Consider the following 17,374-nt stretch of genomic DNA (forward strand, 5'->3'; position numbering starts at 1 on the left):
TTGGTGGCTGGGCTCGGTGGCTCACACCTGTAATCCCAGCACTTTGGGAGGTCGAGGCGGGCAGATGACAACGTCAGGAGATCGAGACCATCCTGACCAGCATGGTGAAACCCTGTCTCTACTAAATTACAAAAAATTAGCCGGTCATGGTGGTGTGTGCATGTAGTTCAGCTACTCGGGAGGCTGAGGCAGGGGAATTGCTTGACCCCAGGAGGTGGAGGTTGCAGTGTGCCAAGATCATGCCACTGCACTCCAGCCTGCGAGACTCCGTCTCAAAAAAAAAAAAAAAAAAAAAAAAAAGTTTTTTGACCCTTGCTCCAGAGTAGAGATGGTGGAGGACAGTGGGGGTACAAGGAACAGGGATCTGCCTGCCTGGCAGTACCAGCCCCAAAAGAAGCCAGTCTAGATTTGCAGGTCATTTAATCCTGGCTATTTCATGCTTCTCAGCCTCTGTCAGCTACAAGGAGAGTTCAGGACGATACTTTAAAATGTGATTAATTCAAGCACTGGTTGTCAACAATATTTGTGTCTCTTGTTTTGGGGCAGCAGTGAGTGGTAAAGGCTTTCTGAGGTGATAGGGCTTCCATGACTCTCTTGAAAGTGCCTAAATTATTAAAAACGTATCTTTCATTTTTGGAGTGTATTGAAGCTCTTTTGTGGGTTCTGGGTGAAGAGGTGGAGCTGGAGGATGTGGGATGGAAGGAGCCTGGCTTAGCTGTTGGGTGGTTAGGCGGTTGCCGAGAAGTGGAGGAGGCTCTGGGAGGCTGGCTGGCTCCACAGCTCTTTCACAGACATATCGTGTAGAGCAATTCTGTAAAACCAGTGTCATCATTCCTCTTTTAACCGTTGGAAGACATGAGTCTGCGTTGAAGTTAAAGAGAGGCTTCTGATTCTAAGTCAGTCTCTTTCTGTCACCTTCCTCTGGGCAGGAGGGCTGTGGTGTATCCTGGCGAGCCTGGGGGCGATCCAGTCTTAGGAGGTGGGAAGCCTGCATTGCAGAGAGCAGAAGTGAATAGGCCTCCCAGGTTGAGCTTGTGATGAGCAAGGAGACTGGCACGGGATGAGGTTGGCAGTTGGGGAGAGGTAGGATGTAGTGCGGGGAAATGGGTCTTTCCACTTGAGAAAGGCGAGTGTGTCTGCGTTTGACAGTCCTTTGATACTTGCGTATCTTTGTTATTTTCAAGAATCACCTTTCACCTGGAAGGCCATGTGGCAGTTTTTAAACAAGAAAAAAAAAAAGAAAGTAGAAATTCCAGAGATCCTGTCTTAGGTATTTACTGCCAGCTACAAACAAACCCCTTCTGAATTTACTTAACAAGGAATTTCATAAAAGTAGCTCTGGCATTCAGCCACAGCCCTGCCTGCATTCCTGTTTGCTGAGGTCAACTGACTCTGCTTGTCGTTTTTTTGCACATGCAGACATGTGCATTCTGGAGAGCAGGGAGTGAGTGTACAGTTCAGGTTGCTTCAGGATGCTGACTCGTCAGGACGTGTAACTTCGGCACTATCCAGCCTGTGGGTGGAATAACAATAGCGTAGAATGGAAACTCCCTACCGGAGCTGTTTACGGTGACAGCCCAGGATTTGTGCCACACTAGCTTCCTTCATATGCTGGCTTCAGGTTTGTGAAAGATGAATGGCGCAGCGATGGTGAGTGTTTTGTTTTTGTTTTTGAGATGGAGTCTCACTCTGTAGCCCAGGCTGGAGTGATGCAGCGAAATCTCAGCTCACTGCAACCTCTGCCTCCTGGGCTCAAGCTTTTCTCCTGCCTCAGCCTCCTGAGTAGTTGGGATCAGTCATAGGCATGCGCCACCAAGCCCTGCTAATTTTTGTGTTTTTGGTAGAGATGGGGTTTCACCATGGTGGCGAGGCTGGTCTCCAACTCCTCCCCTTAGGTGATCTACCTGCTCCAGCCTCCCAAAGTGCTGGGATTACAGGCGTGAGCCACTGCATCCAGCCATGGTGCGTGTTTTGTAGGGAATGATTCCAGAAGGGCTTCTGGTGGCAACGATTGAGCCTCTGGTTGACAGAGATTGGTAAAATTATTCAGAAAACACATCTAAGACAGGATGTGGAGAATAGTGTTGTCATCAGTTTATACTTTAATACCACATCTAATAATGTTTATGATAGGGTTGATTACTTCCATGAAGGCATCACAAGCCTTGCTGTGTGAAGGGCATCTAAATACATTTTAATATATCTGTTCTTTACACCTCAGCCCCTCACTCTGGAGAAAATAGTACATTTTCTTAAAATATGGTACACTTAAAAATAACTCATGTGGATCTTTTTTTTGAAAGTAAAACTGAATAGGTCCTTCTGCCCACCTCCAGTCCCCAAGGAAAGAAGACATTTTATGTTGATTGCCAATAATAGGTCCTTCAGTATTTGTTGAATGAAGAATGCTTGTGTTTCTCCACTGGCCAAACAAGGTGGCTCCTGAAAGTGGAACCCGGGGTTCTCTAATAACTAAATTAGTGCTTTTAGTAGCTCATTTTGAATCCCTAAGCAGTGACTTCAACTCTGAAAGGCTGGCTAACCCTGGGAGGTTACCTTCATTTAGTGAAGTACAGCATTTCTTCCAAAGCGCATGCAGTGCTGGATGTAAATTCTCTCCTGGGTTTGTGTGACGTAGCAGAGTGGAATGGTGAGAGAGGCCTGGTTTTGGAGTCATACTGAAGACTGGCTTTGCCACCTGGCATCTGCGTGGTCTTAGGCCAGCCAACTTTTCTTTCCTTTTTTTTTTTTTGAGATGGAGTCTTGCTCTGTCACCAAACTGGAGTGGAGTGGCACAATCTCAGCTCCCTGCAACGTCTGCCTCCCGGGTTCAAGTGATTCTCCTGCCTCAGCCTCCCAAGTAGCTGGGACTACCAGCACCCGCCACCACACCCAACTAATTTTTGTATTTTTAGTAGAGACAGGGTTTCACCATGTTGGCCAGGATGGTCTCAATCTCTTGACCTCGTGATCCACCCGCCTCGGACTCCCAAAGTGCTGGATTACGAGCCACTGTGCCCAGCTAGCACTGCCAGGTTTTCTGAAAGACCTCATGCTCTTACACATTACAAGCGGTTGTGAGAACCAGATGAGATCGGGCACATCTCAGAATCTGAAAAATACTATGCACATGGAAAGTATTATTTGGTCTCTGAGGCCCATCAACTTGGTCCTAACCCACTTTTATCAGTTTGTAGAACTTAATCTTTTTAAGTTCTCCATATTTGTTATGCTTTCATTTTTTAATGTGCTACTGTCTCAGCCTGGGATGGGTTTTCTCTACAGGGCAAGTTCTGTATTTCCCCTCCTCTCCTTTTTCTCATCGTGGCTTGTCCTTGTCTTTCATAGCACCCGTCACACTGGGTGTGACTACTGGCATGTCTCTCCTGTTTGACTATAAACTCCTTGCTGGACACCTGTCTCAGGAGTCCTTACAGCCATCTCAGTGCTGTTGCAAAGTAGATATTTAATAAATACTTGTTGAAGGAAGTTTTTATTTTTTGAGACAGTCTTGCTCTGTCACCTGGGCTGGAGTGCAGTGGCGTGATCTCGGATCACTGCAAGCTCCCCTCCCAGGTTCACGCCATTCTTCTGCCTCAGCCTCCTGAGTAGCTGGGACTACAGGCACCTGCCACCATGCCCAGCTAATTTTTTGTATTTTCGGTAGAGACGGGGTTTCACCATGTTAACCAGGATGGTCTCGATCTCCTGACCCTGTGGTCCGCCTGCCTCAGCCTCCCAAAGTGCTGGGATTACAGGTGCAGTGAAGGAAGTTTTTTAAAAAGAACAGATCCAGAAGCAAGATTAGGGTTTCAATACTTTACATTACTAATTCTGAATTCTTTATCCTTTGCTTTCAGCTATATTAAAATTGAAAGCCTTCCATACCTGATATTTTTCTCTCTACCTCATTATACAGCTTTCCTATCAGATCTTATGTTAGGGTGACTTTGAGGAGTCAAAACATCAGGGCCCCAACTTTCAGTAGAGCCATTAACCAGCTTCCTGATTAAAAAAAAAATCACCTTTGGCCTAATTTTGTCACTTACAAACAGTGGTTTAGTACCCTGGTATGATTAGTTATGATATGTTTAACAGTAGTTTAAAATACCAAAACTTGTGAATTATTTTACTTTTAAAAAATATGTCAGTTAGAGTTAGAACTCTAAAGGCACTGTCATTTGCTTACACATTCTAACATATTTCTAATAAAAAAGTACCTGCTTGCTTAAGAGAAAAAGGGATAAGTTACCAAAAGCAGCAAGTCCTCCTGCTGGACTCACATCCTGGATTCATCCATGAGGCCACTTCCATCGTAAAGCTTTTAGCATCTCTTGATTTCTCTTTACACTGAGGCACAAAGGCCTGCTGCTTGGAGGCCTTAATTTTTCCTTATGAGGGGTACTATACCAACACAGACTTTAAATCGTGTTAAAAATCCCAACTGCAAGATACACAGGATGCTGTAGGCCTGATTTCCTGTTCTAGAACCTCCAGTCTTGTGTTGACTGAGGAGGTGCAAATATATAGACCCTTAAGATCAGACCATGGCAGGCATTCAGGTGGGGGGATGAACTCCATTCATTCCAGCTGTTCGGTGGGACATCTACGCCCTCCACATCTCGGCTCATTCCTCATCTGAGCCATTCAAGAGGGCGGTCTGGTAAGTGTCACCTGAATTCAGTTTCTGAATTCCAATGATTTCTCCCCTTCCGTGTCTCTTCATCCGAGTCAAAAGGCTTTAATAGAGAAACAATAAGAGCCAATTAGCCAGAGATTCCCTTAATCCATTACCCAAGGATGTGAAGGCATCTACTGGTTCTTAAACTATTTTCTTTATATTTCTATCAAATACTGTGATTACATGTCTATAAACTAGACTTCTTAGGAAATATCAGTAGATAAAGGGGCATTGGTGGAAACTACTGAATGTCATAATTAAGGCCAAGGTCTCCTGCCTATCTTGGTTTACTGTTTCAGTAGCTGGGCAGCAGAACTAGAAGAAACTGACTTGAGCTCCCTTCTCTTGGGTCCATATGGAACTTTCTGGATGCAATAATGGCAAAAATCAGTTACTTTTGCACCAACCTAATATTCTACTTGGGATCTAGAGAAATGACTTAGAAAGAAAGGTAGGGGCAGCCAAACAGCAAATAGAACTGGTAATACCATTTGCTAAAAGTCACCCTTGCACTGAGAGGCTCTGCCATTTATTAGTGGGGTGACCTTGGTCAAGTTACTCAGCTTTTTGAAGCCTTTAACAGCGCATACTTCATAGAGCAATGAAGATTAAATGGGATAATAGAGTGTAGGTGCTTTCCACTGGGCCTGGGGCGCAGCAAGCGCATAGGAGTCCATAGTTGTTATGTATCTACCTCTAATGAGGACTTCGGTGAGGGGTGGAGTGCAGTTTGTCTTAACATTCTGCTCTGGTTTATTTTTTGATTGTCACATCGTCTCTGGGAAGCAGGGAGGGCAGGTCCGGAAGTAAGATCGATGGGTCCAGAATGAACCGTTACCGCGGGGACTACCATCCAGTACTGATTCCCATTTCGGTTTTCCCCACCACACCACAGGCTTAAAATCTGTGAGGCCTGCATTTGAAACCTGGGTCCCTCAGGTTACTATGACCCAGACAGGTCCTTTAATTTTGAAAAGCTTCATTCCCCTTGTTTGCAAATAAGGCTAGTGACACCTTCCCTGCATGAGAGTACCTTGCACAGAATTTGACGTGTAGTCGGCACTCATCAGATGGTGCGAGTTAATCACATCAGTCCTGCTTAGAGCTAGGAGGAAAAGCTTCACTGAAGTCTCAGACATACCAGTAAACAAGAGAATAGCTGATGGCCACGATGCTGAGGGCAGCCAGGTAGTGCCAGCAGAAGCACATGGTGATGAACATGAGGTTGGCCTCATCCTTCTGGTCCCATTCGGGTGCTCCAAAAGGTGGGAACAGCACAAACCCAATCTAGGGGATTACACAGAGAAGTTGGTCTTAGGGTTGGTTGTCCTGAGAAGCAACCTAGCCATCCTCCTGTGGCCACCGAAGTGGCCCGTATGTTACCACTACCTCGTAGTTCCCACACTTCGTTAGCATCGAAAGACCTTTTCACATAGAAAAATGGCTCTCACTGGGTGCGGTGGCTTACGCCTGTGATACCAGCACTTTGGGAGGCTCAGGCAGGCGGATCATGAGGTTAGGAGTTTCGAGACCAGCCTGGCCAACATCGTGAAACCCTGTCTCTACTAAAAATACAAAAAATGAGCTGGGCGTGGTGGTGGGCGCCTGTAATCCTAGCTAATTGGGAGGCTGAGGCAGGAGAACTGCTTGAGCCTGGGAGGTGGAGGTTGCAGTGAGCCGAGATCGTGACACCTGCACACCAGCCTGGGCCACAGTGCAAGACTCCGTCTCAAAAAATAAAAAGGCCAGGCGCGGTGGCTCACGCCTGCAATCCCAGCACTTTGGGAGGCTGAGGTGGGCAGATCATGAGGTCAGGAGATTGAGACCATCCTGGCTAACACGATGAAACCTCATCTCTACTAAAAATACAAAAAATAGATGGGCGTGGTGGTGGGTGCCTGTAGTCCCAGCTACTTGGGAGGCTGAGGCAGGAGAATGGCGTGAACCTGGGAGGTGGAGCTTGCAGTGAGCCAAGATGCTACTGCACTCCAGCCTGGGTGACAGAGCAAGACTCCATCTCAAAAAAAAAAAAAAAAATGGCTTCAGGTTAATTTTAAGTCTTGCTTAAAAACACAACAGGGCCAGGTGCAGTGGCTTATACCTATAATCCCAGCTCTTTGGGAGGCCGAGGCAGGCGGATCACGAGGTCAGGAGTTCGAAACCAACCTGGCCAACCTGCTGAAACCCTGTCTCTACTAAAAATACAAAAAAAATGAGCCAGATGTGGTGGCAGGCACCTGTAACCTGAGCTGCTCGGGATGGTGAGGCACGAGAATTGCTTGAACCTGGGAGATGGAAGTTGCAGTGAGCCAAGATTGTGCTATTGCACTCTAGCCTGGGTGACCGGGCGATTCTCTCTCAAAAGAAACAACAAAACAGAACTTCAGGGCCCACATTTCCAGTGGACAGTTTAGCAGGCAGAGCCTGTGAAAGGCATGAGCCCATCCTCTGGGGAGGCCAGCTGACCCTCACTGTGCATGCTCTAAATTTTGGATTGCTGACGCATCCTCTGGATGTTAATGGATAAAACTAGAAGTCAAAGGGTAGGCATGGGGGCAAAAGGGTCATCTAAACCCCTTTGCATGACATGTTAGTGCTGCATTTTCAAACCCCATATAATCAGGGATACACTCGGTGGGGCTGCTTCATCCATACCAGCGAGGGGCCTGGGTGTGGAAAATCACCTGCCAGAACCAGGTTCCCTGAAGAATGAGGAGACTGGTTCGGAAAAGTTCCAGCACGATGTGGTCCCGCAAGATCACCTCTAGGGAGATACTAACACACCCCACGAACAGAGCATACAGCAGGAGCGAGTGGATGTGTTGGTCCAGCGGAGGCCGGTTGTGGACGTGGTAGTAGAAGAGGAAACCTGCCACAAACCAGATGGCAGCTGTCAGTGCCACGCTTGGCCTTCACCATCACCGATGTTTCCTCTTACACCTGTCTCAGCTAGACTCTTCAGCATTTAGGAAGTTAGTTTACATAACATTACAGGCAGCAAACCGATGCGAGTAAGTGTATTTCGTATGTTAGGAGTATAAAGCAGCAGGGGATTGTATCTTAAAATCTCTCTGGAACCCATGGTGGGTTAGTATAGGATGGGTCGGCTGAAGCATGTTGCTGACTTGTAACAGACTATGTGTATACTTGAAATTCAGTTTTGCCCTCAACCTTTTTCGACTCGCCGAGGTACAGAAGTGAGGTTGTTAGATGACAAAATGGATTTTCATACCCCAGTCAGTGTGAGTCATACTGGGAGCGCGCCCCTAGCAGCGGGGTGGGTCTCCTGAGACTTATGATGGAGGCAAGACGGTACCTCCCTGGGTGAAGGGTACAGTGTGGTTTCGCTTAGCCAAAGGGATGTATCCCCTGCATGGGGGCATTCAACCAGCTGGGGCATTGTGTGTACACGCATGTGTATGTGCACACATCCATCCACACTGAGGAGTATGCACATGCGTGAGCAGGGACTGCTGGCGGCAGTGGGATGGCAAGGAGGACTCCTGCAGTGTTAACCAGGGGCTTTGGGAGCTGCCTGCAAGCCTCAAAGCCTTCATGGGCTACTTTTGGGAATATGCCACCTGGCCTGTCCAGAGCAGAGCACTAGGTCCTATTCCGGTTTTGGCAGCCCAGAGATGTGGATTTTCTGGGGAAGGTTATTATATTTGCAACATTTCTGGTCTTTTGTACTCTGATCCTTCATAAATATGGCTTGTCAGGCTATCCTTCCTCTCCATCCGTTCCACAGAATTACCTTCCATGAATACTGCCACAGCCATAACCAGTCTGTCCACCCCCAAGGGAACGTGGCTGACCAGATAGGTGAGCATGTCAACAATTCCTGAGACTGCAAAGAATAGGTACATGGTGCTGTGCTGCCAATTCATTAACTTGATCCAGTGGTTCCCATGGTAGAGGTGCAGGTGGGGCCCATCCGGAACAAACTGCTCAGCCAGGATCCCTGCAGGGAAATGAGAATGGCTGTTTTAGAGGGAAGAGTAACTCCAAGACAAATAGCAGAAAGCAGCAACCCAAAGGCGAGACTGAAGCAGAGATGGGGTGAGGTGAGGGCGGCCCGCGGGTCAGCAGACCTACTTGGCTGCCTCAGGTGCAGCTGCTTCAGTATAAAACGGGGTGTGTGCTGAGTAACCTGTGTAGACATCTTGCCATTCTTGTTCCTTTTAGGGGTTTGGGGTTGAGGGTAGAAGAATCAGCGAACGCAACCAGATCCCCAGGAGGTTTGTCCAGGAGTGGAGATGAGCAAGACATCATCACTGAGGTCGGAGTGTGGCTGATAGAACAATCCCTGGGCTTCCCTGCCAAGTGAGCAGTGAAAGAAATCCCGGACAGAAACGATTAGGTTGGAAGCAGAATCTGAGCAGAGACACACAAGCGGCTCCCAGGTGCGTGTCTGCAGAGCTGACTTTGAGTGCGTGTCCTTCCTGGGCACAGAGCCAGCTCTGCAAGCCCTGTGCCCCTCCCAGCTCTGTGTTTTAAAACACTGGGTAAACAAGGCAGAGGCCCCATGATGTGGGCCAGAAAATGACGAAACTGCGCCACAGGAGAGCTCTTCGTTCTTACCCCCTCTACTTTTATACCTAATTTACAAGGCAAAAGATTTGTTTTTATGTCTGGTACCCAAAATGTTCTTGGGGAAGCCTAGAAGAAATCCTCCATGATGACATTTTGGACTCTGTTCCCCAGATATTTGTTTCTCAAGCCAGATCCTTTTTGAATTCCCACACAAAGAGTCAAGGAGTTGTGGAAATGACCCAGGAAAAGTCCCAGTGACGCTAGAATGGAAGCCCTGTGACAGCAGAGACTGTGTGGTTCCCCAGTGTGTCTCCTATGCCTGGAACAGTGACTTCCTGGCATGTGGTAGGCGTGCCAGAGAGCTGTTGAATGAGTACCTTTTTCACCCAGTCAAGGGACCAAATGCTGTAATTGTCCTAGCTTTATTTAGGCAAAGGTTGACGCTGTCCTGACCCTTTAAGCCGCAGGTCCCTGTCACTTCTCACGGGAAGCCTCTCTGATGCATGAATGGTGAGTGGGGAAGTTTGGCAGGATGAGGCCAACAAAGCTGTGTAAAGCTTTGCTTTCTCCAAGAGAAGCCAGCGATGTTGCTTCACTCTCTCCAAGAAACCACAGGCCACTGATGACAAGTGGTGATTGTCAGTTGCAGATTAAGACCCCTCATTCCCCCCAGGTGGGGCTGGTCCTGAGGAAGAACACCTGTTACTGTCATCACTGCTTGTTCTTGGAGGGCCCCAGTGGAGCGGAGTGGATACAAAGGAAACAGTGGGAGTGGGTGGATCTTGTTGGAATGGGGGCAGAGTGAAGGAAATTCCCTCTCCAACAGCCCTCTGCTGCTTTTTCTCTCCCACTGGCTAATTTATTAATCTGCATAAACTCTCTCTACGCACTTGAGACTTGAGGATGAGGATGAGCCAATGGGTTGGGTGTCAACTACTGTAAGGATCTAGAGGGAGAGACGATTGAGGAAAAAGGTGATTTTTCTACTTTGTCACAGCTCAGGTACGTGAGCCCAATCTATTTTGTTTTTTTCTCTTTGTATTTGTGTCAGATCTTTTTCATACAGTGGGTGTTTTGCTCCAACAACTTTCCATACCTGTGTCCTTGTTGATTTGATAGTTTTTCACAGTGTCCTATGATGTGAGAGCCATCAACCGTTCGTATTATAAAGCTCTGTACGCAATGGATGTTATAATAAAATAGTGGCCCTCTGGAAATTGTTGCCCTATTATCTCTGCCAGTGGAAACATCTGTTTCACAGGGCTCAAAACATGAATTAAAGGTTCTGGGTATGAGGAGGAGATTCCCTGGACCAAATGACCCCTGCTCTTACCGATGACAGAAAACAAAGTCCTGACTGCGGCTTCGATGATCTCAAGACGCCGATAGTAACGCAGTGGGTTGTTCTTCCGTGTGTGGCTAAAGTACTTCAGTGGGTACTTCACTGACCAACACAGTCCAATGATCAGGAAGAAACTCCCAGGGAGCGCATGGCCCTGGAAATTTGCCATCAGGACACCTAAAAAATTAGGGGAAGGCTGTTAAGTGACTAATGAAGAAGGCAAACAAATGTATATTTTGGCAGGAAATACAATACGTGCCTGAGGTGGCAAATCATAAGCCACGTTAAGAAGGATCAACACATTCTCATAAAACAAGCCTTTACGTTACGTCACGTCACTGAAGTCTCATCTGTAAAGTGAGTTACATGACCAACTGGACTCCACTGTCTTAATGCTTTAAACATGTGGGCAAAATAAAAGGATGAGGGTGGGGAAAGAGGAGGATAGGTAAATATTTATTGATCTCAGGTAGAGAAACCTTCCAAGGCCTAAACATAAAGGGGGGGAACTAGAAAAGAAAAATGTTCAGCTATATAAGCATCTTTTAATATCAGGGACACCAAAAGGTAAACAAATCAGAAACATGTTTGTGGCAGCTGTATGGTCAACAGCTATTACATTAGAGTCTCTACAAATTAATAAGAAAAAGACCGTAGGAGAACAGGCAGAAGACATGAACGGATGATTCACAAAATAATACAAATTATAAATCTCCCGGAAATGAGAGATGTACAAACGAAAGCACAACATCATTTGTCACCTAACTGGAAAATAATTTAAAAAAGTTTTGGTGTGGTGGTCTAGTACAAATGAACATGGTCAATATGATTCACATTTTATAAAAATCAGCATAATGGTGTAAACATCACTTTATTCCAAAAATTTTCGGGCATGGTTTGCTTTTATCCCATTTACGGTAGCATGAGACTATAGCTAGGATTTATTCAGAAGTAGATTGATTATTTTCCTCACTGGCCTGGGTGGTTACCTAAAGAATATGTAGGGTGGGAGAAAAATACCAGTTGTTGGTGATTGCTATGGTTTGAATGTGTCCCCTCCAAAATCCAGGTGTTGCATTAAGAGAAGGGGACTTTTTCTTTGAGACAGCGTTTCGCTCTGTCGCCCAGGCTGGAGTGCAATGGCGCGATCTCGGCTCACCACAACCTCTGCCTCCCCAGTTCAAGCGATTCTCCTGCTTCAGCCTCCCGAGTAGCTGGCATTACAGGCACCTGCCACCACACCCAGCTAATTTTTGTATTTTTAGTAGAGACAGGGTTTCACCTGTTGGCCAGGCTCTTCTTGAACTCCTGACCTCAGGTGATCCACCCGCCTCGGCCTCCCAAAGTGCTGGGATTACAGGTGTGAGCCACCACACCACGCCGAGAAGAGGACTTTTAAGAAGGGACTAGGCCATGAGGGCCCCTCCCTCCTGAACTAGGAGTAGATGCCCTCATACGGGGGCTGGCTGGAGGCAGCTGGCACCCTATTTGTCCTCCTGCATGTGAGGATGCAGCCCTCAGCAGACACCAGATGCTGGTGCCTTGATCTTGGACCTCCCAGCTTTCAGAACAGTGAGAAATAAATTTTTGTTCTTTATAAATTACCCAGTCTGTCGTATTCTGTGATATCAGCACAACAGGGACTAAGAAACTGGTACCAGAGACGTTTATAACATTTATAACCAGGTGTTATAACAAATATGTAAAAATGTGGGAGTGGCTTTGGAACTTGATAATGAATAGAAGCTGGAACAGCTTTGAAGTGAGTGCTGAGAAAAGCCTGGATTGCCATGAATGGAGCATTAAGGATGATTCTGGTGAGGGCTCAGAAGAAGGGGAGAGCTGTAGGTGTGGGATATCAGCTGTGGGGAAAGCCTCGTTCTTCTTAGAGATTGCCTAAGTGGTCATGAACAGAATGTTGATAGAGATACGGATGGTGAAGGGAATTCTGATGAGGTCTCAGACAGAAATAAAGAACAAGGTATTGGAAACTGGAAGAAAGGTTATCCTTGTTATAAAGTGGCAAAGAACTTAGCTGAATTATGTCGTGTTCTAGGACTTTATGGAGGGCCGAGACGGGCGGATCACGAGGTCAGGAGATCGAGACCATCCTGGCTAACACGGTGAAACCCCGTCTCTACTAAAAAAAAATACAAAAAGCTAGCCGGGCGAGGTGGCGGGCGTCTGTAGTCCCAGCTACTCGGGAGGCTGAGGCAGGAGAATGGCGTAAACCCGGAAGGCGGAGCTTGCAGTGAGCTGAGATCCGGCCACTGCACTCCAGCCCGGGCGACAGAGCAAGACTCCGTCTCAAAAAAAAAAAAAAAAAAAAAAAAAAAATGATGACCTAGGATACTTGGCAGAAGAGATAGAAAGCAGCAAAGTGTTCAGGATGCTGTGTGGCTTCTCTTAACTGCTTATAGAAAAACCTGAGAGGCCGGGCGTGGTGACTCACACCTGTAAATCCCAGCACTTTGGGAGGGCGAGGCAGGCAGATCACCTGAGGTCAGGAGTCAGAGATAAGCCTGACAAACATGGTGAAACCCCGTCTCTACCAAAAATACAAAAATTAGCCGGGTGTGGTGGCAGGTGCCTGTAATCCCAGCTACTCAGGAGGCTGAGGCAGGAGAATCGCTTGAACCCGGGAAGGGGAGGTTGCAGTGAGCCAAGATCACGCCATTGCACTCCGGCCTGGGTGACAAGAGCAAAACTCCATCTCAAAAAAAAAAAAAAAAAAAAAAAAAAAAAAAAATTGAGAAAAGAGAAATGATTTGAAGGCAGAATTTATCATCAAAAGGAAAGCTGAACGTCAATATTTGAAAAATTCTCAGCCTAGCCATATACAAGATAAAAACGTATGTGTAGGAGACAGAACCACGGGTATGGCCACATGACTGAGAAGGAGATTAGTATGTGTAGAAGGAAGCCAGGTGCTAGTTATCAAGACAATGGGAAAATGACCCCAAAGGCATTTGGGGCTGCCTTGGTCTTTAGAGGCCCAGAGGGTTAGGGCCTTGGGGCAGAACAGTTTCAGGGGAAGGGCCCAGGTGCCTGTGGGGTCTCTTAGAGATCACTGCCCAGGGCCACCTTGGTCTCTGCTTCCCACATTCCAGCAGAGCATTCCTCAGTCACCCTAGCTGTGGCTCAAGCAGGACCAGGTGTAGGCTGGGCCACTACTCCAGAGGGCATAAGTTATAAACCTTGGTGGCATCCTTGTGGTGCTAACTCTGTAGGTATGCATACTGTATGAGCTGTGGGAGCATGGCTGCCTCCACCTAGATGGAAAGGATTTCTTTGACCTCAGGGCCCAAGCAGAGATTTGTCACTGGGGTGGAGCCACTGCAGAGAGCCCCCCAGTAGGCCAATACTTAGGGAAGCCTTGGAGGTGGTATCACCTGGAACCTTGGGGGCCCAGCACCCACCCCAGTGTGTCCAGAAGGTGAGATGTGGAGTCAGATAACATTATTCTCAAGCGTAAGATCAAATGTTGAGTTTTGGACTCACTTGAGACCTGTTGTTACTCTTTCTTCCTTCCTGTTTCTCCCTTTTGAACCAGAAACATCTGTCCTGTGCCTGCCACACCATTGTATTTGAATCAAAGTAGACAAGTCATTTGAATTCACAGGCTCACAGCTAGAGAGAAGTTTGCCTCAGGATGAAATTTATCTCAAAGTGAATGAGTCTCTCTCATACCTGATTTAGATAAGATTTTGGACTTTAGATTTTAAAGTCCCTGTTTGAATGATTTAAGTCTTTTGGGGGCAATTGTGATGGAATGAATGTATTTTGTATGTGAGAAGTACGCGAATTTTGGGGGGCCAGGATTGGAATGCTATGGTTTGAAAGGGTCCCCTCCAAAATTCAGGTGTTGCCAATGTGATAGTATTAGATGTGGGGCCTTTAAGAGATGATTAAGACAAAAAGGTTCCTCCCTTGTGGATGGGATTAAGCACCCTTATAAAGGGCTGGATGGAGGGAGTTGGTTTCCTTTTTTGTCCTTTCTGCCATGTGAGGCTGCAGACTTCAACAGATACCACAGGCCAGTGCCTTGATCTTGGACCTCCAAATCTTCAGAACTGCGAGAAATAAATTTGTTCCTTATAAATTACCCGGTCTGTGGTGTTTTGTTGTAGCAGCACAAGCAGACTAAGACAGTGATCTAGAAAAGACCACCCTGGAATGTAAAGCATCTCCCGTCTGCACAGCATATTCCAACCTTGGAGACAGACCCGTCTCTCTAGCACCAGCTACATTGTCAGGGCTGTTTCATATCTTACACATTGACAAGAACTTTCACAAGCTTTAAAAAAAAATGTTTGCAGTTTTCAAAAACTCAAGTCGTATTAAAGGCTTATATTGAAAAGCAACAGCCTCATGTTCTATTCCTCCTCACCCCCAGCAAAGCCACTTTCAACCCTTTCAGCTGTTTCCTCCAGTATTTACCTCCACCATTGTAGTTGTTGGGTTGGTGCAAACTTAATGGCAAAAACCACAATTACTTTTGCACCAACCTAATACTTTGTGCATGCGGCCATTTGTTAATTCATCATTGTCAGGCATTACCTATCAACTTCCTGGAGCTCTCTCACAGCCTCACCCTCCTCCCCACCCTACTATTTTCATAGCAGTTGCATTATACTCACTTATTGAAATCATTAGTTTCATTATCATGGCTCTGTAAATCCAAAGTCCTTACCAGGGCCAATAAGGCCGTATATGATCCTGGTCCATCTCTTTGATTTCTCCCAGCACTCATCCCTTGCCACAGTGGATCCCTTCCATTCCCTTAAACGGCTCAGAACACTCCATTCCTGCTTCAGGACATTGCACTGTCTGTGGCTTCTAGAACAGTGTTCCCACGGGGAGCCAACAGTTGTCTCCTTCACTTTACTCAGGTCTCTGTTCAAATGCCACTGTATTCCGTGACTACTGCATGTAAAATACAGGCCGGCGCCACTTTTCAATCTATGTCGACTTGTAACTTTTCTGTAAAGTATGAATCACCATGTGATATTGCAGACTGATTTTTTTTTTTAAGCATCTGTCTTCATCCACTGAAATGTGGGCCTCTGGAAAGCAGAGATTTGATCTATTTGCTTATTGTAGTTAGTCCACAGCTTACTGCAGGGCCAGATACAGAGTGAGCACTCAGTAAATACTTGTGGAATGAATGAATGCGGATCCAAGTATTGTATTATGGGTGGTTATGTTTTCTCTAACACTGTTTTTTTTTTTTTTTTGAGACAGAGTCTTGCTCTGTCGCCCAGGCTGGAGTGCAATGGCATGATCTTGGCTCACTGCAACCTCCACCTCCTGGGTTCAAGTGATTCTCCTGCCTCGGCCTCCCGAGTAGCTGGGATTAAGGATGGTGCCACCACACTCGGCTAATTTTTGTGTTTTTAGTAGAGATGAGGTTTCACCATGTTGGCCAGGCAGGTCTCGAACTCTTGACTTAAGGTGATCCACCTGCCTCGACCTCCCAACATGCTGGGATTACAGGCATGAGCCACCGCGCCTGGCCTAATACTTTTGTTTTATTCTGGGGTTAATAATTGCCTTTTTTTTTTAACATGTTTATCTTCCTGAATATCGATCACTATCTTTTTCCTCAAAAGAGCTAAAAGATCTGTCAAGTGTTGACCAAATTAAATTCTAGACATTTTAACCTCAGATAACTTATTTCTGTTTTATTCCTAGAGACCTGTTTTGAGAATCTTCTCTTCGAAATTGAACTGGTTGTCTGTCCTGAAGCATTCTGTACCATCTTACAAATTCCCTTTGCCTTTTGCTTGTTTTCTGCCCACCCTGCCTTTTGCTGCAGCTTCCAAAAAAGCCTTTTCCTTGTTTTGGATCCCCTGTTTCTTGGATGCCATTTATTTTTCTTTCTTGGCTTACTTCCATTAATGTAAGTCTAGCATTCCCAAAACTATGCATAGAAGGGAGATTCCTTGAGAATCTGCATGGTTGACAATCTCTGCCTTTTTATTGGAATGGACTTATTTAGTCCATTCATATCAATGTAATTATTGGTGTGGTTATATTTACAGTTGTCATTTTGCTATTTGTTTTCTGTCACTCATGCATTTTTTTGTTCCTCTGTGCCTCATTTCCTGCTGTCATTTATGTCTAACAAGTAATTTTAGTATACCATTTTAATTACTTTTTTTCATATTTTAAGCTATATATATATTTTTCCTACTGCATGCTCTAGTCTAGGGATTACAGTATGCATCTTTAAGTTACCGTGGTCTATTTTAATAGTATTTTAATTCTGATAAAATATAGTGACTTTGTTCCAATATATAATAGCTCTGATTCCTACCCCTTCATGCATATAAAATATATATATACATACACTAAATGAGCCATTAATATGAATATATATGGACTAAATAAGCCACTCCAACAAAAAGGCAGAGATATGTGTGTGTGTGTGTGTGTGTGTGTGTGTACACACATATATGTACATATCATATTTATGTTTGGGCTTGTTACAAAGTTTTTTAAGTTTAAGATTTAAGAATATATAAAGTTGCCGGGCACGGTGGCTCAAGCCTGTAATCCCAGCACTTTGGGAGGCTGAGACGGGCGGATCACGAGGTCAGGAGATCGAGACCATCCTGGCTAATACGGTGAAACCCCGTCTCTACTAAAAAATACAAAAAACTAGCCGGGCGACGAGGTGGGCGCCTGTAGTCCCAGCTACTCGGGAGGCTGAGACAGGAGAATGGCGTGAACCCGGGAGGCGGAGCTTGCAGTGAGCTGAGAGCCGGCCACTGCACTCCAGCCTGGGCGGCAGAGCAAGACTCCGTCTCAAAAAA

General features: G+C 46.0%; 1 protein-coding gene across 1 annotated transcript in view; it reads right to left on the minus strand.

Annotated features, from left to right (window-relative positions):
• Window positions 1-3,804: 3,804 nt before the first annotated feature.
• Window positions 3,805-17,374, minus strand: part of TMEM45B (transmembrane protein 45B) — a 41,705-nt gene continuing 28,135 nt past the window's right edge. The window contains exons 2-6 of the mRNA XM_017871176.1: window positions 10,548-10,733; window positions 8,436-8,642; window positions 7,366-7,550; window positions 5,823-5,968; window positions 3,805-4,739 (exon numbers count right to left, since the gene is read on the minus strand). Coding sequence (XP_017726665.1) covers window positions 4,628-4,739; window positions 5,823-5,968; window positions 7,366-7,550; window positions 8,436-8,642; window positions 10,548-10,725 — 828 coding nt within the window. The 5' untranslated portion in view covers window positions 10,726-10,733 and the 3' untranslated portion in view covers window positions 3,805-4,627. The remainder of the gene's footprint in view (window positions 4,740-5,822; window positions 5,969-7,365; window positions 7,551-8,435; window positions 8,643-10,547; window positions 10,734-17,374) is intronic.

Source organism: Rhinopithecus bieti, unplaced genomic scaffold (assembly GCF_001698545.2).
Source record: "Rhinopithecus bieti isolate Rb0 unplaced genomic scaffold, ASM169854v2 scaffold_5750, whole genome shotgun sequence".
Taxonomy (NCBI): Eukaryota; Metazoa; Chordata; class Mammalia; order Primates; family Cercopithecidae; genus Rhinopithecus; species Rhinopithecus bieti.